The sequence below is a fragment of the Haliotis cracherodii genome, unplaced genomic scaffold (assembly GCF_022045235.1).
Source record: "Haliotis cracherodii isolate W230 unplaced genomic scaffold, xgHalCrac1.p SCAF_2, whole genome shotgun sequence".
Taxonomy (NCBI): Eukaryota; Metazoa; Mollusca; class Gastropoda; order Lepetellida; family Haliotidae; genus Haliotis; species Haliotis cracherodii.
In genome coordinates, this window is record NW_027266275.1 from 41,388,357 (window position 1) to 41,414,158 (window position 25,802).

Below are 25,802 nucleotides of genomic sequence, written 5' to 3' on the forward strand. Positions count from 1 at the left end.
TTACATATGATTGTATTTACAAAGATCTTATTTTAGATAGGTTTTTGTTAAACAAAAGTCACTTGCTATCTCATGTCCACTTCATTTATTATCCACAAACGTAGGAAAAAAATCATCAATACACAAACAGTTGTTGTATGATTTATTTACAAAAAGATATTATACAAGGTTTGTAAAGATCAGAAATGTACAACCTGTATATTGAAAATGTATTTCTCACAAAGTCAAGAATGTGTTCATAAAGCCTTTTATACAAAGTCAATACAACCAAGGTATTTCAAATAACAATACCCCATTATCTGTCATGACAGTGTTATATTCGAGTAGAATACCCACAACTCACAAGAAGGGGGTATATGTGAAGTATAAATGGTCCACATAAAAATTGTGTTTCTTTTTAGCAGGAATTGATTACAAAGCATTACAAACTTTTAATAACCTGAAACAAAAGGCAAAGCTATTGATATTGCTCAGGGGATCTTCATATAATATTCAATAAAAAAAAGCACCTGTTAAATCAACACATTTAATCCAGTCTCATCCAACTCATCCTTACTATATCTCGTTTTCCTTTTCCAAGTGGCGATACTTGGTCCCCAGAGGCTGCATATTGGAAAAGCAACTTGGGTCGGCTGTTACAATGGAAGGCAGTTCTATATATATATATACTGCTTGGATGGGGGTCCCTGGCAAGACTATGTCTTAACTATCCCTTGTTAGGGCATTGAACTTAATACATACTGTAGTGTTGCAGGCACAGGCTCATCCTCCAACACTGGCTCTGGACGGGGAATGCATCTTGTCTTGTCCTGTGGTTTATACCCCACGCTCTAGTATACTCCACCAAAAAGTTAAGGATCATCCATATTTTTGGGGATACTGTTTTGTAATGAAAACTGAGTTTCTGTTGAATAAATCATTTCTGCATATAAATATATTTCGGATCCGTAACTTTTGTTCAGTATGTGTAAAAACAGGTCCATGCACAGCGATGAGTCCGGAGCCACGTGCAGAGCAGTCTATTCAATTAGGGATTATACAGTATGGACTGTACATTATGTTTTCAGGGCCACAATGTTCTTACTGTGAACGTTATTGATCCCCTCCCCCATTTCTCAAGTCCTGATGTTACATTGGGGTGAGCGAGTATAGCCTCATCAGTTGGCCTCTACAACAAGCATGGGGGTACTGGGGACCTAGTGTGCCCTAAATCTCCAAGGGGTCATAGCCACCAGGATATGGAGTCAACTCTGGATATAAGCAACTCAAGAGGCAACGTGGGGGACACTATTTGCCATCAGCAATTCCCATGAATAATAACAATGGTTGGGTGTTACTCTTTTGGCTTTCCTAAGGTATCTGACTAACACCCAGGTGCATCACCTGAATGTCACTCCGAACTGACATTAAAAATGTCCTTCCGACACATCTCTGTTCATCACTGCCCTTATTCAAATTCGGATTCATCACATATAGGTCGAGTAGCCCCTGACCTGATAGGCCGGGCATCAGAAATACAGGGCCAGGGACAACATTGCTCAGAAAAGGAGGCACTTTTCAAGTGTGATTAGAGCTTGAGTAGGGTGTTGGAACTTAAAATGCAAAGTTGAGTTTGCATGAATATATTTGTTATAGCCAACCTGTTATATCGGACTTGTTATACCAGACTTTAATATCCAGGGCTGACTCTACCTGTCAGTATTGCTACATGTAGGAAAACTATTCACTCAATCACACACTATACCCATGATCATCACTGACAACAAACATTATGTCAGAGTATTATTTTTGCGATACGACAGAGCAGTATCTTGTCACCCTGACCTTACTGCAGTTATGCTGGTGGGAAAATGTAATTTGTAAATGGCAACAAATAATCATTAGTCATAAAAAACTCATCAAGCATAATCATGATACCTGTGAATGGTCATAACCAAATGAAATCTGTGGTAATAAATAGTGTCACAATTCTATACACTTCAATACGAAAACACACAACTAATTGACCATAGCACTTCAGTGTTCAGGGATGTGACAGCATATCATGGTGGTCTGATGATGTCATCACATAAAGAATAGGCAAAGTGAATATTTTACAACAACACTGTAATTATATGCTCATGCATAAAAAGTACAAACAGAGGTCAGTATTTCAAAATATTGGCTAAGTAAAGGAACCTATTGTCCTAGTTACTTACACTTCTCTGTAGCACTATCTAGGGGACAGACATTCAAACAACGAGGAATATCTTATAAAAGATTTTACAATTAATTTTTTTATCTTATACAGAAGATTTGTTCAAAACAATTGTAAAATAAACTTGAAAAAGCTTGATAAGAAATGAAAAACAGTTTAAATCTCAAGTCATTATGGTAATTACGTGTGGTCTTATCATAAATTGTGGACATTATGTCTTATAGCTCGTCTATGAAATAATCCTAACTGCTTTAAATGATAATGGCTAAATATGCCAGTATTCAATGTAGGAAGAACACCATTCTCTTATGTTCATAATGTAATATAAGAGATGTCCATGAATTTACACAATAGCTGGATCTGATCAGCAGCCACTGTACTGCTGAAACATTGCTGATGCAACATCCAACCGTAACTCAAACAATTACAGATACATACAGATGCTGATATCAAAGTATCGAAAACTCAGTGAGTTCTTCAATGTGCATATTGCCTATATTATCAACTGCCACTCTTATTTTCAATTATGTTAAACTATGTATCCACAATCTGAAAGAAACAGTTATTCATATTGCTGTTTCCCTGCCTATGGAGTGGGTTGTCAAACATCACTTAAAGCATGCACTGTTCAGATTTACCATAGATATGGCAGGACTAAAATAGTATTACAATAAAGAACCTATACCTCCAGGGTTCGCATATCTGGTAAACCTGCACTAAACCCCCGGATCCAGTCCTGGGTTCTAGCAATCTGAAATTACCCGCCTTTCATTTGCTACGCTATTCAGTCTAATGGACCAATCAGAATGCAAGTTACAACCCAGTCTAAGAATTGGGTTTGCGATATGAACATGGTGACCAGGCCCACTGATTACAATAGACTTTACCAGAAATTCAACATTGAAAAACTGACAGACATGCAAATGAAGACCCTCAAAAATCTTTTTGATAGAAAGGTTTCTTCAAGTCCATTTAAACGGGGGTGGCTTTGGTTTCTAGGCAATATGAGTTACCTCCTATACCTGTTTCTTTTGTCCTTATCTTGACGTTTGATTGGTTGATAAAATGTGACCGAGGTGGGTAATCACGAGAATCACGGTAAAGGATCCAAGAGTTTGTGTAGTTTACCCAAATGAGAGCCCTGGAGAAAAAACATGTACCAATAATAAAACTATACATAAAATCATCAGAAATGTGGTCAACATGATCAATCAAGCACGATTTTTAGGTAGGAATGTAAAATATATTGAATGTATGACAAAAAACAAATAATGGAAAAACAACATAACACATGGTTTGGATTCCACTACATAGTTTCAAGGAAGATTCCAGTTGACGAACTGAGACCCCAACAAACGGTACCAAGCAGGTCTTTCATACAAATAACCTGACCGTTAAACACTTAAACTTTCATTATATGTAGACCTCACATACTAAACATTTCCAAAACCGAAATTATATTTCTAGTGCAAAGTCACACAATCAACGATAACATGTCTGGGATATCACTGAGCACCTAACTCTGTTATAAGGATTACTTTTTCAAAGTTATTCGTCTTTAACCTCAGTGCAAATATATCTCTGTAAGACAACATCTGGCAAACACAATGAAATATCAATGAAACATCAATGACTTAATTACCTTGTAGTTAATTGCCTTGAGAAGTATGTTTAATACATATTTACATAAAAGCTTGAATAATGTGACTGGCCTCACTTCTAGCATATGCACATTGAGGTATGTATGTTTGTAATTTTACAATTATGTAAATGCAAGTAATACTTGGTAGATGTATTGACTCGTACATAACTTCATAGGATCACGGTAAAAAAATAACATGGGTCATTACATGGGTAGTCTCTTGTGATTTTGAAAATCTGCATTGATGTTAATTCATGTTACAATTGTGTGACTTCAAAATTAAGCACTTTCCTAATGTTAATAAAATGAAGAAGATTGATGATGAGTATTAAATAATTGTAAACTACATCATAAAATGACAATATGGTCAGACAATTTGATGTGTTGGTTTACAGAAATTCCAGGGTGGATTTAAGATTAATTGTCTCAAAACATTCTTGGACTAGGTTATAAAAATATAACAAAAAGATGTTTGAAATAAGAACTTTGTCAGCTAATCACTTTTGTAAAAGTTGTGGTTATCTCCGAGCCCAAAAAACAAGAACTCTGATTGGCCTGACACAAACACAAGATGAGTCATGGTCACTAAAGTAACTGATCAGAAAGAAATATTTCCCCCATTCACTTGAAATCTGTGAGCAGAGATCAAGTGATGTGTTGTTTGAGAATAGAACATCACACATCAGCAATGAGTAATTTGTAAATTTGAATTAAAAAAACTATAACTCTGCAAATAACAGGACACTACCGAAAATAATTTTAATTTTAATTTTTTTTATTACAAACAGTTTTTCAACATAATACCAGGGAACCTGTCTCAACATAACCCTACATCTGTACACACTGCTGCCCAATGTATTAAAGGTTACCTTTCAGAATGACTTTCTCTTAATTGTGACAGTTAGTCTATATGTAGTCTTATTCAGAATTATCTATGTTCATTAATGTAGCCGGTACTCAACACAGGACAGGCCTGAAGGGCCACATTCATTTACTGGTGTGTAAACATGGTAAAGAAACCTTTAGAAACCTGTACACATTTAGGACATGCTCATCTTTAAAATAAGACAACAATGGCCTGTCAGAATTTTAGCATTTGATGTGTCATATTCATACTGTCTACCAATAGACTAGAGAACCACAGTATGGAGGGTCCGGTATGTAAGGAGGTTAATAAGGTAGATACTTTAACAATCAACTCACAACCACTACTGCCGTACTAACATCAGCCAAAGGACCTAGCCTGGCCCACCTATCTTCATCACAAACATTGGAGAAAACAACCAACTTCCCATACATTTCCTGACAATATTGTTATCCAGGCTGATGTGCCACACTGTTCCTCTGTCTAGAATACGGACTGTCCAACTACAGCAAAATGTTACGTCTGAATAACTGAAGTGTGGTCATCATGTGTTGGAAGATGGAGCCAGTTCGAAGGAGGTAGTTTTGTTAATCTTCCCTATGGCCATTTAATCTACTCTGTGGTGGCAAAGCAACTTGTATTTAATGAAAAGTACCTATGTTTAAATACTGACAGTTTTTTCCTCCAATGTTGTTGGGAGCCCTTCTGGGTCTCTCCACAATGACCCTAACGGAAGCTCAGCACGTCAGGATTGGTCTGCATATGGAACCATATCTGTGCTGTCCTTGGCTTTGCTATTCCTGCTCAACATTCAAGCTAGGCCCTTGAGTATTGTACAAAGAGTCAAAATGTCACAAACACTGAAAGGGATATAGATGTGATAATAAATATGGCACCATTGGAATTATGAATAGCAAATCTTGGAAACACAACACATTGCATTGGTTTTGAAAGGTACATGAACAAGACATTTACAAAACATTTGTCCAGGTGATTACACTTCCTTTATACAGGTTCCTCTGATAATGTCTCACTCAGATAGTCATCAAGTTATCTTTGCTTCCAGGGACTGAAAGACTGGCCACTTGACAGTCTCCATGGTATAAGGTGTATCAGGTACTGGGTGTGATGTACTTGCTAATGAATTGTATTGAGTAAACCCACCTAAGTATAGCATTAGTAAGTTTTGTCTCATTTCTAACTCCGAGGAAGGACATATTTCTATCTGTAGCATTGGTCTCAAGCAGACATTGTAAACCAGGCAATACAAGAAATTCATGACTACATCAAATACTCACATATATACAGGAGAAGCATTAATTTATATATACAAGAATGACATATTCCAATCACGCAGATTTCAGATTATATTTTTACACTGTAAGGACATATCATTTTAGAAATATGTTCACTTAAATAATGTAAACAATTCAGGGTGATCAATAATTTTATTTTCCTTTTGGTGAACATCAGGACTTGTTATTTCCTTGTTTTAATATATTTTCTGCCTACAGAGAAATGGAGTTAAAGCCTTGTGACCTGTTCATTTTGAAAATCACCTTTGTTATTGCCTACCATGATAATGTGAAATAACACAGTCATAACAAAATACTGGAAAATACATGTTGTATATAGACAGTATGGTTCTTACAACTCCATAGCCATCTTAATTCCAAGAATGTGCCAAGACCCTGTAAGCCTCTCTCCTCATGTGTACAGAATTAACTGTGACATTTAACATGCATTTCCAACATTAGCAAGTAATTGTTATATGTATCTACACAATAACACAATGCATAAATATAGTAAGTTTTGTTTCTCCACATCTCACATCCACCACCTCTTCACACCAACTGTAAATAAGTAATCTCCTTCTGTATATGCCACCCAAATTCTGGACATTTTATCAAAATACCACCATCACGGTCACAATTTCTTACTTCAGACATGTTTATCAAGGCAACATTTTGCTCCTATTTGTTCCCATGGCGTCCATGTTGCCCGACCTGTCAAGGGAGATCACTCCACACATTAGTGGTTGTTGACCTCAATGTCTTGACTTCGATATGATGATAAATAGTAACAAAACTCATGCTTCTACCGCTTAATAAGCCGAATGGAGTTGGACTTCTTTGGAACAAGAATGGCAGCAACTGGAAAAGAACAATAGCAGTGTAAGCTTTACACATGTTGTCACCAAGGATACTTGTAATGCCCCATCTGGGGAAGGTTAATATGGACAGTTACTTTATGGTAGAATATTGAAAGTGTAGTGATCATGATCATTTTTATAGAAAACTACTTTGGCACATTGACATCCTAAGAAAAAGATGGAAGAGCAGTTTGTTAGGGTCACAACAGTAAAAACATCTCGGTGTGGAAAAGTTCTCTTCCCCAGGCCATACTGAATGGCAGGTCCGTTATCTACATCTCCAACCTATCATTAATGTGTCAGACAACGAAAGTAAGTATTCTGTTTGATAAATCCCTTATTGAAAGGTAATGTACCCAGTACACACATTCATAATCCTGGGGAGCTCAGATGGCCCAGTTGTCTAAGGCACGCCTGAAACTTTTGATCATGGGTTCAAACCCCTGTTCGCCTCAATTATATTACTAGGTTTGTCAACACCATAGTGGGTGGGTTTCAACAGAGTGGTAAACATCTAAGACCTGCATAACTTTGGGCTTTCCTCCCACATCAAGCTGACACGCTGAATAAGTGGTGTTAAACCCAACTCACTCATAATGCTGCATGACATCCATAGTCAGAGAAAGTACCCTGTCCATGACAAGCCACATCCTAATCCTTCAGTATAAGCTGAAGTGAAATTCTGCATGTTGTCCTGAAGCAATTACTACTTACGTTTACTGTCCTGGGGGGTAAGGGGCATGTCGATCACTTTATTGAGCATGTCAACCCATTTGTCCATCTCTTCTTTAGACTCGGCCTTCAACACAAACTTCCTGTCTGGCGTGTGTAGTGTGAAGCAGAACGGACTGCCCCCTGTTGGCTTGTCCTCCGTAGTCCCAGTAGTCACATGGTACCCTGCGTCACGATGACCAATGAAAATCTCTCCTTTAGGAAAAGCATTCTGCAACAAGAAATGTCATACTACCATGTTATAGACATGCATGATTTCCACCAGTGAGGTTTCTAGATTTTATGTGCCTACATTTAAGTTGTATGTATGGCACAGGAGGCTAGATATGTACCTGTATTCATGGTACAGAAGGATAGATATGTACCTGTATTCATGGTACAGAAGGATAGATATGTACCTGTATTCATAGTACAGGAGGCTTGATATGTACCTGTATTCATGGTACAGAAGGATAGATATGTACCTGTATTCATAGTACAGGAGGCTTGATATGTACCTGTATTCATGGTGGTACAGAAGGCTAGATATGTACCTGTATTCATGGTGGTACAGAAGGCTAGATATGTACCTGTATTCATGGTGGTACAGAAGGCTAGATATGTACCTGTATTCATGGTGGTACAGAAGGCTAGATATGTACCTGTATTCATGGTGGTACAGAAGGCTAGATATGTACCTGTATTCATGGTGGTACAGAAGGCTTGATATGTACCTGTATTCATGGTGGTACTGGAGGCTAGATATGTACCTGTATTCGTGGTGGAAAAGGAGGCTAGAAATGTACCTGTATTTATGGTACAGGCTTGATATGTACCTGTTTTCATGGTGGTACAGAAGGCTAGATATGTACCTGTATTCATGGTGGTACAGAAGGCTAGATATGTACCTGTATTCATGGTGGTACAGGAGGCTAGATATGTACCTGTATTCATGGTGGTACAGGAGGCTAGATATGTACCTGTATTCATGGTGGTACAGGAGGCTAAATATGTACCTGTATTCATGATGGTACAGAATATAGTTTCCAATGCAATAATATTTTAGAAAGGAACGTTTAAGCAAACCAAATGCTCCTACCAATGGGTCTTCATAATACATGAGTTTGCGCTTGTCTAGTGTGAACCACCGCCTCTTGAAAGGTTCATTGCGTGGTCCCATCTTGTACAGCCATCCCTCTAACATGAAGTCACGTGTCAAGTCCTCTGCCAACTGGGAACAAAAGATTGAGAGTATACATACTAACAAATAAAAACATGAAATGAGTCAGCATATACAGGGACACCTACAAGTCATTAAACTTTATACATCATAGCTTCACTTCATCGTCATTGCAAAGGCATTATGCATAGATATGATGTAAATTATTGACACTACCTGTGTCTCAGAAGGATAACAGGTAGGGGTGTCACGATACATCGCAATATCGATATAAAGTCAATAAATCGATTGCTAAATCAGTTTCCAATCAATAGTATTGATTTGAGTTAGGTATATCGATAGTTTTGATTGTATTTACCATATCAATAAAATACATGCAATGCTGTTCAAATTTGTTTTTCTTTTGATCATGAGTGGTAGTAATTTACACATGGTGACGTGGAAGTTTCTTTTTCTTAAATTATTAGGGTAGAGAAAAAACAAATCAGTCGTATCTCAAACTTAACATTTTATTTGTTGTTATGGTTATCACATTCAAAGGAAACTTCAGTTCCAAGGTTTAATTCAACTCTAAAATCCATCTAAAATGATACACTGAAAACTATCGATATTTATCGCAATAGCTGCTTGCAATATCAACAGGTATCACCATAGTGATTTCCAGACCAATAGTAACCCCTAATAACAGGAAATGTTTTCTATGGTACCAAGGACTTCATGCTAACAAAGTCGTATAGTATGCCAATCAATGCAAAAGTCAGATGAATCTAGGAATCCAATTTCATAGATGAGTGAGCATATGTTGGACTAGACACTGCCTTAAAAAGTATTATTAACATATTGTAACCCTCAAAAATGGTGTCTAATGGTGACATTAATAGAGTGAAGAATTTTATCAGAACATGTCCAGGTTTTTCCTCATGTACATACATGAAACAAAATTACATGAACGAAATCACACAGTGCCCAATAAACACTGGGAGCTTGGCCTTGCGTGGCAACTCGGGCCACTGTTTACACAAGAAGATGAAGCAGTTATGACAGTCACCAGCCATGTATCATGGTGCCTTGTTGTTGGAATTCTTGTCAAATAATATCTTTATTACAGCCAAAAGTCGGCTCATCCACAGTGAAGCATCTTATGTTGACATACAGTGACAGCAGACATTCTGTATACAATAACATTCCTCAATCAGGGCTTGATTTTGTTATATACAAGGGGTGTTCAATAAGTTTGGCAACTTCAAGTTGCAGAATATCTTTTGCACTTTTATTTTTCAATATAATCTCCATTCACCTCAATACACTTATTCCATTTGTCCTTCAAGTTTTTTATACCACTTTTATAGAAATCCGCATATTGGCCCTCTAACCACGCCTCTGTGGCAGCCTTTATGTCCTTGTCATCCTGGAAGCGTCTTCGACATAGGGCAGATTTCATTTGCCGGAACAGCGGAACAGGAAATAGTCACTGGGGGCTAAGCTTGGGCTGTACAGTTGAATCACCCACCCTACATAAGGGTTGAGGCGAATGGAGATTACATTGAAAAATAAAAGTGCAAAAGATATTCTGTGAATTGGTCTTATATTGAAGTTGCAAAACTTATTGAACGCCCCTCGTAACATGCACCAGTGCAACCTATTATTCAAAAATGCAACCTAATATTTATTTCTACATGCATCATGTAAATGTAAAAGAAATTTCAAATATGTGTCAGACTAACCCTTAATTGTTCAGACAAAATTGATCATTGAACACACTCAATACGTGTAAGCTCTATATCCACACTACTAATCCTCGCGTTATGTGTATTATGTCCTACTTTCCTGAGCATGGTATCATCAAACTGTGGCTGTATGTTCCTATTACGTTTTACAGCAATGCGTTATTAATCAGCGGACTGGCCTATGTTTCAACTTTGATATATTTGTGGGACCAGGGTGTAAGCTAGTTTTGTCTGGTACAACTTGGTTTTCATGTCAACATGCACCTGGAGCAAATTAAAATCTAGTTCCTGAAATCGACCCCTGACTCAATTCATACTTTCTTAAGTCTGTGCTAACACTTGCATCCTTGACAAATACAATCATTGTTGGTTCCCCTGACCTGACCTGACCCATCTAATTTGAATATGCCTCACTTGGAATTTCCTGTTCTTGATTTCCTGGAAGGTACATAACATGTTAAATGAGAGAAGTTAAGTTTGCGAGAAAAGTAGTGAAATTATTCAATCTCCAGTCTTGGTGTTGCTGACTGCTGATAAATATCAAAGGCAGAGGGACTTAATTTCAAGTCCTGGACATTCACCAGTTCAATGAAAAGCATTAACAAAGGTACACCATTGTCAAGATAGTAACTGCAAATGAAGGTATCCGTTTCTCTTTATTTGTCTGAATACGCCACCACACTATGCATGTAATGCCTTCCCAAAGACTCAGTACTTTACATTGACTCACAGTAAGTGAAATTTCAAATTTAGAGCTACCTACAATTAGCCACGCTGATAGGCAAACACCACAAGCACCTTATTACCTTGCGTGACAATATGACATGAGTCAACTTGAGGACAGTCACAGACGTCCCTGAAACGCATTTGGTCAAAATTGTTTTTCATCTGCCCACAAAATCTTCTGGAAACATGTTTAGATTTTACACACAGTCTGCTGAAGCTCAGTTTACCTAGCCCCAAATAAAAGTCAGACTAAGACCTAAGACACATACTATGCAACTGATTTAGAAAGGTTAATGAGTTAAATTATGTTTTAGCTGAAGCCACATGTTTCTTGGTTCACTCTCATGTACATCCTCACTTTCCTCCATGTGAAAGAACCTACAAGTAGATACAAGTTTATTTATCAATGAAATGTAACCACAAATGCTCCGATACTTACTGTGTCGAGATCTCTGTCTGGGAATGCTATCCTCCTGCGTTCCAGCTTGGCTGCGCGGATAGCATGATACCAGTCAACAATGTCCTATAAATACATGGCTTAGTATCAACAACAACGTTTCCATCAATATACTTTGTGCCTTAAAGAGGCATATCTGCTTGTATATGTTTAAAAGATCACACTCCTTGTGATAATTAATATGTCTCATCTCAAAGAACCTGACATATCAAGCATGTTTAAAGTATGGGACATTGATTTGAAAATAATAGATCAGTACCATAGATGATGATAATATATGATAATGGACTTATTCATGGCATCAGTTCATTAGCAGATCACCAGCATAAACCGTTTTCTGAGCGAGAAACCTCTGGAGTTTCATATAGTGAGTCATGAATCTCCATACAGTCATCTACATTCGTTCCTTTTCCCTGTGGTCATACGGCTCTTATTCTCATTTCCCACCATCTTCCCGAGGCAAGGGAGTGAACTGACTAAAAAAGTCCAGTTTCCTCCCTTGCTGAACTAGGCTGGGATTATCAGGATTATGGCAATTACAAGTGATGTCTATTCCATGTCCTTCCACTGACCAATCAGATTCACCTCTCTTTAAAACACTTGCATTTGCTTCAAACAAAATGGCGGAGCCAAGTCAAGATGATCTGATCGATAATCAAGATCTATATTGTAATAACACTGGTCTTACACCGAGAAGTGCTTCAGATCACTTGAGCACCTTGATTAAAAACATGACAAGATTTGTAAATAATCTGTTGATGCCCAGTTGACAATAGACATGCTTTGCAAATCCTGCAGTCAGCCACAATCTGGAAGTTGAAATCCATGTTGTTTACAAACTGCACATCTAGTTCAGATTTTGATTTGGCTATGCATAGACTTGATTGGGAGAAGGTGTCCTTGGAGAACTTGTACCCAATCCCATTCACTTTTAGTGAATAAAATATGCTTAAACCAAATCAACTCGTTAGTCCAGCCCAAACTCCGGAATTCCAGACCTGTTCGGCAAGAATAGAAACTGGACTCTTATAGTCAGTTAACTAACTCCCTTGCCTCGGGGAGATGATTTCCAACGAGTCAAAGTTAAAAGTTAAATATTTTTATGATAAAACTGCAATCAAAGAGTCTATTTAAGTGTCTACATCCCTATTCCTTCCAGCATGACTAAATGTCTGAAGGACAGGTGACACTGTAGTCTGACCACTGAACATACCATAGTATCTTCACTAATGGTATCTAGCAGTAGATGGGGACTTACTTTGGAGCTTTCTGAATGTACAAATAAGCTTCTGGTTGAGCCATCCTTGTAGAAGGTGATCTGCATGCCATAGGGGTGACCTATCTTCTCAGGTACAAACACTGCGTTGACCTCATCTAGGTCTATCTCTGCCTTGGGTCTAGGTTTCTGAAACAACAACAACATCAGCTCAAGACTTGTTTCAAGATGGTAGAGGACAAAGGTATGACCTCTAACTCCACAATCTGGGCACTATTTCTAGGTGTTCTAGTCTAGTGCCAAGTATCTAAATGTTCTCCACGTGATATATACCGACAGAGTAGTCTTACAATTCAAATAAGCCGACACTGTGAATGACTTGAATCAGCTTGCTGGGACAAACCTGATGGCTGATAGGCCCTCTGTCACATAATGTAAGGTCATGGATGTAGCAGACCTGTTTTCTTTTAAACAGAATTTATGGAACAATAAACCTACAGATTTCAAACATAGATTTCATAGTGTAAATATCAGTCCAAACGAATATTTATTCAGTAAAATTATTTGAAATTGCCTCAGGGTTGAAAATTTGAGGTTGCCAGAACAACGGGAATGGATCCAGGGGTTAGTGTAGCTTTATGAAGAGCCCTGGAGATATAGAGGATGAGGGTCATTCCACTTGAACTATAGATCGCAATCTTAGCTAAGATCAAAATCTTCAATGGAGGAGATGTGATTATCTTCAATTTGGCTTGTGTCTACAGTTGTCTGCAAATGTGCATAGCTTGCTGTGCATACCAACAATGGAACCGGTTACGATATACAACATGTACCTTCCTCTATCACACCTTGCACATTTATAAAAAAAAAGTCCCAATTATTTGACGGGAGCGACTACTAGGATGATGGCATGTAATGTCTACCTGCACTGCTACTGTCATGGCGTAGGTGAGAGTTTCATACAGTGACAAAGGAAATACCTCACCCATGTTTTATGAAAATATTGAAATACGAATAAACATGTCCACAAATTTGGCTCCAGATTTAGTGACATAATTATTATGAAAATTAAAACATACATCAATAACATTTTTGTATTACATAACATGAAAGGGAAACCACTCCCATCTAGGATATGAACTAAGATTAGCTGCCCTTGAGTTATTCAAAAAGGTCATGGCAATTACTACGTAGCTCGCAGACGCCTTACGTTTTCATCCTTCCCTTAATAAAGGTACGTTTCACACTTCTATCAGCATTGAGTCGACTGGGAAATGTACTTTTAGTTATCGACTATGGTTATGTGGTTCACTATCGTCATTAAGGATATTTCTGATGTGATATCTGTGATGGTTTCTTCGTGTTGTTGAAGAATCAATTAGAATCACCGACCAATTTCAAGTTTCAGTTATATCTTACAATGATCTTTCTCTACAACCCCTGTGCAAGTGGATACTGAAGCCTATGATCCCAATCTTGAAGGTTTATAATATTTGTAGCGCTAAGATTGTTCTGTGCTCGTAGGTGTTGTCCAGTATTTCAGTTATATCAAGGTAAGCCAAAGTCATGCAGGTAGTATATGTGTTTGTTTATGTTGTTTAATGCCGCACACAGCAATATCCCAGCTATATGACAGCGGTCTGTAAATAGTCGAGTCTGGATCAGACAATACAGTGATTGACATCATAAGCATCAATCCACAACAATTGGAATACGATGACATGCATCAACCAAGTCACTGAGCCTGACCACCTGATTCTTTTAGTCACCTCTTACAACAAGCATAGTTGCCTCGTACCACAAGCATAGGTTGCCTATTCTAACCCGCATCTTCACAGGTCATTGTACATGTGAAACTCAAGACACAGGTATGTTAGCCCTTATAGTTTAGTCTCTATTTCTACAAAACTGTTATAATAGGTGCCCAGTAACCAGTAACCTATGTTTGTTGTGCGGGTGACTAAATGGATCGGATGGTCAGGATGAGTGTCGTGGTTGAAGTGGCGGTCATCTTACCCTGATGGTCATGGATGTTGTTCATAATATCAATCACATGTTTGTCTGGTCTGGACTCAACTATTCAGCATTAACAACCTGAGGGAAAGATGTTCGGGAGGTTTGACTGCCATGCCTGTGGAAGGCCTATACAGCTTCATGCAGGAGATATACACTCACTTTGCTGGAGTCTTCTATCACAAAATACTGAAGTTTGTTTTCTGGTCTTGAAAGAACAAATTTCCTTTGTTGGAAGAGTTTTCTATCACGACCAAGTTTTAACAAGAGTCCTTCTTTCTTTGCACAATTGTAAGCGTCCTGCTTGTCTGCATCTGTGAATTCCAGGCGCTGGTATTTGGCGAATATCCATTCCTTCTTCAACACTCTGAAAGTCAAAAAATGTTATATTAATAACAGATGGCAAAATGATGAATTCTATGGTAACTCACGTTGACATGACCAACCTACCATCAATTCTGTTCTCTTCGTTTGCTCTTCAACATGTTCAATAATCAAACCCTAAATACACCTATACCACACAGAGGCAACTGCAAATCAAGACATATATGACATCTGTCAGCAGCCATCTTGGATGGTTCATGTGACTAACACATGGGAATCAGCAGGGGCCTATCCTATTCTACATTATTTCATCTTGTCAGCCTTTACTGAAAAAGACAAATATCTACCAAATCTGGTCACATCAATTTTGCAAATGGATAACCTGAGGAAAATTTGTTTTCATATTGGCTGTCTGTATACAGAAGTCTTTCATAGGCATTTAGCAGTAACAAAGACTACAAGAAGTTGTTACCCATAAAGTAGTGTCATGTATTCATGTCTGTGAACTGGAGCTACTTACTCCACACTCTCCTTCTGTGGCCGTCTGTAGAACGGAGGAACGTTCATTTCAAACCTCTCCTTAGCCCTGCTGTTGCCAATCCCCTGCATCAGCTGAAGACATATCACATCACTGAATACAGATGATTTAAACTATTTGACATTAATAATGTCAATGCTTGGATTTGCTTCACAAAAGTCATCACATTTTGTAGCAGATGTTTGAAAATAAATCAGTTCAATTGGTGATTTACTACCAACTTTAAGGATATACCAGGATAAACCCTTAATATGTCTTAATTCCCTGTTTTCACAGTAATGCAAGCGTATACTACTAGTAATAGTTGTGTGCATGCCCCAATAATATCATCTCTTTGCATTCAAGTTGTATAGATATAATCATAATCATGTCACAGGAAGTTAAAACAAAGCCCTAAGTTCAGCAACACAAACTTTGCCATGACTGAATGACTGAAGAGGAAGGAGACTTCAAATTTACAAGCAAGTGTACAATGCTACACATGAATGCTGAATGAACAATGTGAGACTTGAAAGAGGAAACAACAATATCTTCCCCACTTTACTTCAGGCTGTTTAAACAACATGATTAGTGACATTAGTGTTGATGACATAGGGAAATAGACACCTCCACTTGGTCCGAGTCCCAGTTGTCGAGGGTGACGGACTTGACTCGGCTGATGCTGTTGAGTGCCCGGTGCATCCCAGCACAGTCCTGACACAGGAAGATCCCGATTGTGGATGATGCCCATGATGGATCTACAACAACCAGAATGCATCAGGCATGTGCAAGAAATCCTACGTTAACTACAACTGTTTGGTTGTGCTCAACTGAATACTATAAAACATACATGCCAGCCAATATCAGAGTTCTAGTTCCAAGCCCAATTTCAGATTCATTCATCACTAACATTCAGTTGAAAGCTATTACTGTATTTGCCGTTTTAACCGTCCACTCCAATAAGCCCATTACAACTACCACACCAATCTGAATGTAATCTTTATGAAGCCCGAAAATTGACATGACAATTGTTACTTTCTTGTGCATATTACAGATCTTTTTACAGTAAACACTGTAGTGTAGAACATGGTGCACACGGTAAATAAATGGTAACCATCACTGAAAAAGTTTTAGTTTCATTGATGTTTGAACTAATTCTTTCTCTACGGCTTGATCTCTGACAAAAATTTGACTTGCATACTTTTTAATTAAGCACTCCCCATTTCAATTTTCTAAGCACCTAGGGCACTTATTATACCGAATATGGTAAACAAGTCTAAACTTATTCCACACCTGCTTCATAGACATGACCTTCAACTACCATGCTATTATCTTGCCTAACATGTCGTAAGAGGTGACTAACTGGATCGGGTGGTCAGGCTCGCTGACTTGGTTGATGTATGTCGTCAGTCCCAATTGTGTAGATCGACGCTCATGATATTGATCACTGGATTGTCTGGACCAGACTCAAGTATTTACAGACCTCCGTCGATTGACTGGAATATTGCTGAGTGCGGCATTAAGCAACAAACCAATCTTGCCTTACACATCAGTGTCATTAGCAGATCTACCAACGCAAATATTTGAAAAAGAGACAAAATAAATAATAAATACAAACCTTTTCTTATTTCTGCTAAACACAACATGTTCTACTCAAAAGATAACATTATGAAAGAGATGAATCCTTAACAATGTAACCACTAACAAACTGTGTGCACAGTATAGTAGGTTCAATGTATTCTGGCCTATCGGTCTTAGAGAGAGAAATATGTGGCACTCCTTATCATCTGCATTGTAGACATATCTGAAGCATCCTATAGTAGTAAGTTGTGTGGACATGAAAGACTGACAACAAGGTGTCCTTCCATTAGTTCCAACGTGGCTCCTAGCATCATGTTCTGTACAGCATAGTGTTACCATAAGGACTATGTTTAGCTGTGCTTACACCTTTGAAATAGTGGCTAAAGTTGAACACTGGTTCAGTCAACCCTTAACTTCATTTTAGCAACATAAGGGTAATAACACCTTTCAGTGTCTTTGGATCACTACGTAACGATACGACCTTACACTTGTGAAACTCAAAACAGAGAAATATCATTTAATCTAGTTCCAGTTTCCAGCAGATATTTCTAGTGGGTTTACATAAGCTTGTTTCTTCTATCCAAGATCCCTGATCTGTAGAGGGCTGTCTATGATAACAATGTGTGACCTGGGTGCTGTTCCACAAAGAGATCTAAGCCTAATGACTGCCATAAGTCTTAGTGAAAGTATTGAAGTTACGACCATCTTTGCACTAAGATCACTTGGTTTTACAACACAAGCTATGCATCATCACCCCTTGACGGTATGGAGCATTGCTCTTGCTATCAACCACTGGTTGGTCTGGTCCAAAGTTGCTTTTTTACAGGCCAACATGACATATATAACTAAGTAATATGGCTGACACAAAACAACATTCACTCACACTATCAAAACCACCAGAGAGGGGAAAGGGAGAGAACTTAGCAAGTTGTCACTGCCGCCACATATCTTCACACAATCAAGCTCATTATTCAGCAAGCCTACTGACTAAGTCACAGAGTCATATCTCTAAAAGAAATATTTATCAACTATCGAACATAAAACTTCTGATAATTTACAAAACTTCATGAATATGAACTTTATTTAGGTAAGATAACCTGATGTGAAAGTGTCCTAGAATTCTCTTATACTCATTAGTCTTGATGTTTTTCCAATTGTTTTGTACCAAATAAGTCATATGCTTGTTTTAGCTTAAGTAGCAGATTTTTAACGTACCAAAGGAATGCTGTACTCTCATTCCCTGTGTATTTTACAAGTACACATGATTAGTATCTAAGTGTTTCAGGAAAAAGAGGTCATGTGATACAGACAGGGACACAGCATACTTGAGAAGTCAAGCATGTCCCTGAAGTCATAACACAATCATGATATACATATACTCGCCACCAAAAGAAACGCAAACTATAGAAACAAATAGAGAAGTATGTACCGGTACGTTAAGAAGAAATGTTTCCAATGTGTACCAATTATAGACAATACTACCAAATCAGTCAAGTGTCACCACAGACACATGGTCAACAGAGTGTCTTTATTCTTATCACGATATGCTGCACATACTTTCCAAATTTGACACGCTAGTCCTGCACGAGATGAATGGTGCATCTTAGGTCATGAATCTATGACGCCACATGTGATTCGTTCATGATCATTGGTTCACACATGTCAGCCATCGGTTCACACGTCAGCCATCGGTTCAAACAACATCAGCATGTTCCTTTGTGCATTGAACCAATCTATATGAGAATATGAGAAGTCTTCATATATTAACCAACATGTGTGGCATTTCTTTTGGCGGTGAGTATAATTTAAACTGTAACTCAGCATGGTCAGTGAGTGAGTTCAGGTAGTGCCGCTTTGAACATGTAACTGACCAGAATACACTTGTAACTGTGCAGAATACACTTGTAACTGTGCAGAATACACGTGTAACTGTGCAGAATACACTTGTAGTTGTAACTGTCCAGAATATACTTGTAACTGTCCAGAATAAACTTGTAATTGTCCACAATAAACTTCTAATAAAAACAGAATAAAATTGTAACTGTGCAGAATAAACTGGTAACTGTGAAGAATAAACTGGTAACTGTGCAGAATAAACTTGTAACTGTGTAGAATAAACTGGTAACTGTGCAGAATAAACTTGTAACTGTGCAGAATAAACTTGTAACTGTACAGAATAAACTTGGCACTGTGCAGAATTAACTTGTAACTGCGTAGAATAAACTGGTAACTGCACAGAATAAACTGGTAACTGAGCAGAATAAACTGGTAACTGTGCAGAATAAACTGGTAACTGTGCAGAATAAACTTGTAACTGCGTAGAATAAACTGGTAACTGTGCAGAATAAACTGGTAATTGTCCAGAATAAACTGGTAATTGTCCAGAATAAACTGGTTATTGTCCAGAATAAAGGCGTAAAACTAAAAGGCAACTATGTTTGATGTAAGAGGCGACTAACGGGATTGGGTGGTCATGCTCACAGACTTGGTTGATGCATGTCATTGTATCCCAGATGCGAGGATCAATGCTCATGATGTCAATGAACAACAAACAAACATAAATCAACTAAACATAGAATTTGTAAAAATCTAACGCAAGACGATCGATAACAGGCAAGAACGAAACCTAAACCATCATGTCAGTGAATAGGATGGTGAGACAAACATGCGACTATTTACCATGGATTTTTATACTGAACAGTCAGGGGCATGTCGGGAGAGACAACACTGCCAGCATTCATCTCTATATCTTAATTAAGAGTCCTGCCACACATACACCAAATTTCATTACATTTTTAAAAAATGGCTTGGTGAGGCATAAAATCATAAATAGGTTTTTCAACACATGATATGGCTGCCATAACGGTGCACGATGCACAATGGATGAAAGACAAGCAATCCTCGACATAAACTCACTTGACCTATATATAGCTAATGAAATCAAAGTTCAAATGTTATCAAGAGTGAAAAGTCAAGGGGTTAGTTCCTCTCATGTCTATTGGCCTAGTCAAGAAAGTCAGTCCAATGATTAACTGTCTCAGGAGTTTCAAGTATCGTTTAAACAGAAAAAACACTGGAAACTATGTATAAATCTTTCATATTACCGATATGGGATTATTGTTGCCACATATGGGACAACTGCACAAAAGAACATGCGTTACTACTTGAAAAACTAAATCTAGATGCACTCAGAACTATTTGTAGGGCTGTTCATGGCACAAGTCACGGTAAACTTTATAAAGAAACAAATCTTACGTCATTAGAAGAAAGAAGGCATTTTCAAAAGTTTAATATTTTTTATAAAATGGTTAACAATCTAGTACCAGACTATCTCTCATCCTTAGTTCCAAATAGAGTGTCGGATGCAAGTGATTATAATTTGAGAAACTGCTCCCAGGTGCAAACCCCAAAGTGTAAATAAAAAAATTATGCCAAATCATTTATTCCAGATACAGTTAATATTTGGAACTCACTACCTATTGAATACACCAATGCCAGTAGCTTAGGAAGTTTAAAAAGCAATGATAGGACTGGTATATACTTTGATACAAATTATGGATCAAGATTCTGTCAGGTTATACACTCCCATCTCAGGCTTGGCTGCAGTGATCTTAACGCCAACAAAATTACCAGATTTATATCCGACAGCCCGAGATGTTGTTGTGGCTCATACGGAAGATGCACTTCATTTCTTTCTTACGTGTCCCTTAAAAAGTACAGTGAGGCAAAACATGTATTATTTCGTAAAAGGCTACGATTTAAATTCAATTCTAAATGGTAATTCAAATTTAACGACACTAACAAATTTTGAAATCGGTGCACAGTTTTATTTTATCTTCTTGCCAATTTAAGAGATTTTGTCTGAGATGTTGGCTTTGCTATATGATACTGCGATGTTGTTGTGCTGAACGTAAATAATAATGTAACTGTAGTTATGGAAGATAATCCAGTAATTAAACACTTACAGAACAATACTTATCTTTAATGCCAATTATACAATGTATGCTATTTCTCATGTCACTTTCAATACATTGCTATTTGTATATGTATCATGTTTGGGAGAGGCATTCAGATAAGCAAAATTTACTTGTTTGCCAATCCTTCCACTTTATCATGTTTATGGAAATAAATATGTTTATATCCATTGGCCTACTTCACAGCGTTCTTCATTGCTGAAGTCAGTTCATAGATTAAGTGGGGAAAAAAAACCTCCAAATTCTGATTCTATTTCACATTTTTGAAATTTAGGTTAGTCACTTACAAATAGTAAACCAAGTTAGAAATGAACAAATGTCAAATCGGAATCTACATAATGCTATATTCATGCAGGAGATAAACATTCTGTATTTTCATCATTGAGCCTGGGTACCTGAAGATTTGATGACCATGATGACTCTAAATTAAATTTGGGTACAGTCAGGAATAAAGAATCGCCAAATGACAAACATCTCTGATCATGCTGATGTCTACAGATTGTCACAAACTATCTTGTTTGATTTCTATCATGTTTTCTGCCCCGAATGTTGCACAACACATGCTGACAATGACTGAGAAAGAAGGGCTCACCAAAGGAGATTAACTCCTACAATGATGCAGTCATTGAATCAGAATCAAGTACTTTCCACAAGTCTTGGTACATGTATTACTAAATATCATCAGTTGACTTTAACTTTGTTGGAAGAAATATATGCATGACATTTGAATCATTAGAAAAGTCCTGCAGCATGTTATGATGGAAATATGCGTGGTGCAAATTGCATCCATTGCACTATGTCCATTACATCTAGGATTTCGGTTCACCTGGGGCAGCAGGGTATTAATTTCTGTAAAAGCGATGACTCTGTGTTAAGAAAACCTGGGTATGATTGCCCCCATTGAGACAATGTGTGAAGCCTTGTCCCCCCACCCCCTTTGTATGGTTGTGACATTCACACAAAGTTTATAAGAACAAGACATTTCTTCTTAAGTAAAAAATTGATTTTGTAATCTTCTGTTTAACAAATTGCAATATAATCACACTATTTGAAGGTCAGAGAACATGCAATCCAAATTTCAACTTCATCAGTATCAGAGAAAAGATATTTAAGAGCATGTTGAAAGTGTAAAGGTCTTTTCACTGCAAACGTTAGTGCCAGAGGTAACTGGAGGTCACAAGGCCAGGTGCGTGTTAACTAGTCTGTCACAAGAAAAGAGACCCTCTTGAAGTTCTGTATGTCCCTAGCCCTTCCCTCCACAGCCAAAGCAATGGCTGTGTTGGCTTTGAATAGCCAAAAGGTAGCTGACGAATAGGCAAATAGGCAAAACACTGGCTTGCAAACTGTGGACAGTTTTGGTCTGCATACTTATTTTGCTATGTTCTCCTTGATCAAAATGTTTGGCATGATGAAACATTGCCACATTACTGACAACCTCTCCCAAAGCTGCTTGAACCATTTCTAGACACAGTAAAGTTTACCATCATGTCCTTGGCAACCATATGCAAAAAACTACTTTTTGCCATGGCTCCACAATGTATACAGATAATAAATGACACATGGTGGCAGGCTTTAACATATTGGTTTTCAAATTTTGCCCATTCCTTTTATTGATCATGACAGCATTTTCAGTTTGGTGACACCAAACATTGTGTATAAAGGTTGAAATTCAACCATAGAACATTTGTGGTAGGCCTCACTACTAACTACACCAAAAACAACTTTCAATACATTTTGATAAAGAAATACTGATTAATAGGTTTTAACAAGTTTCTGACTGTTTTTTAGAATCAGAACGGAATTCAGAAAATTCAGTTACACTAGCAAAATGGTGGTTTGTAAAATCCAAAGGTAGTGACTGGACGAAAAATCAATTATGTCAAAACACATATTATATTTTATAACGAAGACCACATATTTGCTGCATATAACATTTCATAATGATGCATTCAGAAATGTACGAATTATGGCCAAATATGATGTCTCCAATATGGCTGCCATGGTTTCATCTCCAAAGGCCATATGACCGCCTCCGTGGTCTAGTGGTAGAGTGTCCGCACGGAGAGCGGAAGGTCCTGACTTCGATCCCTGGCCGCGACACACCAAAAGACGTTAAAATATGGTGCTGGTTGTTACCCTGTCTGGCGCTCGACATTAAGGGGCTAAAACAAGGACTGGTCGGCTCGGAGTCAGTATACTGTGTCTGAGTGGGATATTCATGTTAAACTAGCACTATAAATCGGCATCAGTCCGGACTAGTACAAGCAGCCACACACACACACACACACACACACACACACACACACACGTCGCTATATAAGTGCAATAATCTTGGATGCGACGTTAAACCCCATTTCACCTCACCTCACCAATGGCCATATTGTTTCAGAGAAGTTGAAACTGCAAAATGTATTGACACGGTATGGTCAGTGTCACAGCCAGTTGATACACTGGGAGTTTGTCAATGTTGTTTCAAAATTTATATCCCAATCAGCAAAAACTAATATGGCCTGTAAAATAATAATAGTCACTGAAACAGACAAAAAAAACCCAGCAGAGCACCACTACTTAATGGCCATGATTTTTCATCAAGCCATTAGAGTACAATGACACGGAATGCGGTGAATTCATAGACAAGGCCAACTCTTAGACATAACCTTACAGTGAATTCGTAGAAACATTTCTTTTTACCTGTACTATCAATATTATTAATACTTAGCAGGACCGCCTCCGTGGTTTAGTGGTAGAGCGTCCACCCGGGGAGAGGAAGGTCGGAGTTCGATCCCCGTCCGCGTCATGCCAAAAGACGTTAAAAGATGGTATTTGTTGTTACCCTGCCTGGCCCTCCGCATGAAAGGGCTAAAACAAGGACTGGTCTGCTCGGAGTCAGTATACTGTGTCTGAGTGATGTATTCCTGTTAAACTGCGACATGGTATCTCAGTGGGCTGACACCATAAAAACGGCATAAGTCCAGGCTAGTACAAGCAGCCACACACATGTGCATGCACGTTGCATTGTAAGTGCAACAATCTTGAATGCAATGTTAAATCCCATTTTCCACCTCACCTTAGCGGAATATTGATGTGTCATTCATTTACCTCAACAACAGATTTTTGTACAAGAATGCATATGATTGGTCGGGTCATTTCCTAAGTGAAAGACACATTTTCATCGGTTGCCATTTTCGTTTATGTTTCTGATTGTTTTCTTTTGCAGTCACTTTTATGAGTGAGTTTGATTTTACGCTACTTTTAGCAGTATTCCATGGCAGGAGACACCATAAATAGGCTTCACACATTGTACCCATGTCGGGAATTGGAGTGATGAGTGAACGCTTTAACCACTAGGACACCCAGCCACCCCAGTTCTTTTATGAATAAAAATTAAAACAAAAAATATGGTAAGTATCAGTATTTCTTTCCGAGGATCCTTTGAAAATACTATTATAAATAAATAACCCGTTTAGTAGACCCATATCCAAGGTAAGGAGGACAAGGTTCATTCAGTAGGCCTAAGTGGTGAGCGGAGTAGGGGATTAGCGTAAGTTTTGATACAAGATTATAGCTTTCATATCAAAATTAAAGATAGCTGATATCTGTAATATATTAATATTCATGTCTATTTCCCATATATTTATTTTTTGTCTACGAGTTGGGAATGTCTACGATTTCTCCATGTCTACGAATTCTCCATGGCTACGAACTACTTTGGTTATAGGTGCGTTCACCTACAGCCCAACGAAACATAACCAACACCGTCGTATCCCTTTAAGGTTTGTGGTTGTGTTGGTGTACCAGATGATAACTCTTACCAATTGTCTCCCATTATGATAACAACTTGACAACAATGGTAACAATGATACCAGTGGTAACTGACTGGACCTACCGTCTCACTCTCGACTCAAACATACATCACTTATTTCATTGGCTAACAGGCATTATGTCATTATCTCCTGAATGTACAAATGTCAACCGACAACATAGCTTAATACAAAAACACTCCTAATTTCCGATCTAAACTCCTTTTTGTACCGAACCTAGGAAAACGAGAATAATCGATTATACTGCTCTATGCTGCGTGGTGTCAAACCTAACTGGCTTGTTGTTCTTCCGCATGATACTCCCCATGTTGTACGGCCGGGGGAGTCGATATGTCGTCTGACGACGACAATCACGCACCTGCTACTTTTACAGACCAAACACAAATTATACTTGATATCTTACGTTCTGTTCCACAATCTGCACAAACTCCATTACCCGGCTCTCTGATAATCTGACCCAGCGCCTGTCTATATTTATCCGCCATCTTGTGTAGATTATGATTCACTTCCCTGTCAACTGTGACTGTCTTAAAATAGAACGGGGAACCCTTCTACGTCACCAACTTCCATATTAGGAAAGAGGAAGTAAACATAGTTCATTGACACGGTTTGGTGAGTTTTCTCCAACGTATTTATGTACTACGAACAGGTTTCGTTTGTATTGTTACGTTCCACTGTAAGAAGTTCGTTCCATCGTGT

The 25,802-nt window shown here is 38.0% G+C and overlaps 1 protein-coding gene across 1 annotated transcript; it reads right to left on the reverse strand.

Annotated features, from left to right (window-relative positions):
- Nucleotides 1-146: 146 nt before the first annotated feature.
- Nucleotides 147-25,588, reverse strand: LOC139468110 (arf-GAP with dual PH domain-containing protein 1-like). The gene is made up of 9 exons (XM_071249844.1): nucleotides 25,507-25,588; nucleotides 16,355-16,485; nucleotides 15,731-15,822; nucleotides 15,049-15,253; nucleotides 12,916-13,062; nucleotides 11,640-11,723; nucleotides 8,667-8,798; nucleotides 7,571-7,799; nucleotides 147-6,857 (listed from the first exon to the last, which is right to left on the reverse strand). The coding sequence occupies exons 1-9, from the start codon at nucleotides 25,586-25,588 to the stop codon at nucleotides 6,802-6,804; spliced, it is 1,158 nt and encodes a 385-aa protein (XP_071105945.1). The 3' UTR covers nucleotides 147-6,801.
- Nucleotides 25,589-25,802: the final 214 nt, after the last annotated feature.

Bases quoted from the DNA above. Each gene is read 5' to 3' on its own strand.
- LOC139468110 (XM_071249844.1), bottom strand. From the start codon at position 25,588: ATGGCGGATAAATATAGACAGGCGCTGGGTCAGATTATCAGAGAGCCG. The intron at 16,486-25,506 runs GTAAGATATCAA...TGGTTGTTGTAG, and splicing joins TGCAGATTGTGGAACAGAAC to ATCCATCATGGGCATCATCC. The intron at 13,063-15,048 runs GTGAGTGTATAT...TTGTTGTTTCAG, and splicing joins TGATAGAAGACTCCAGCAAA to AAACCTAGACCCAAGGCAGA.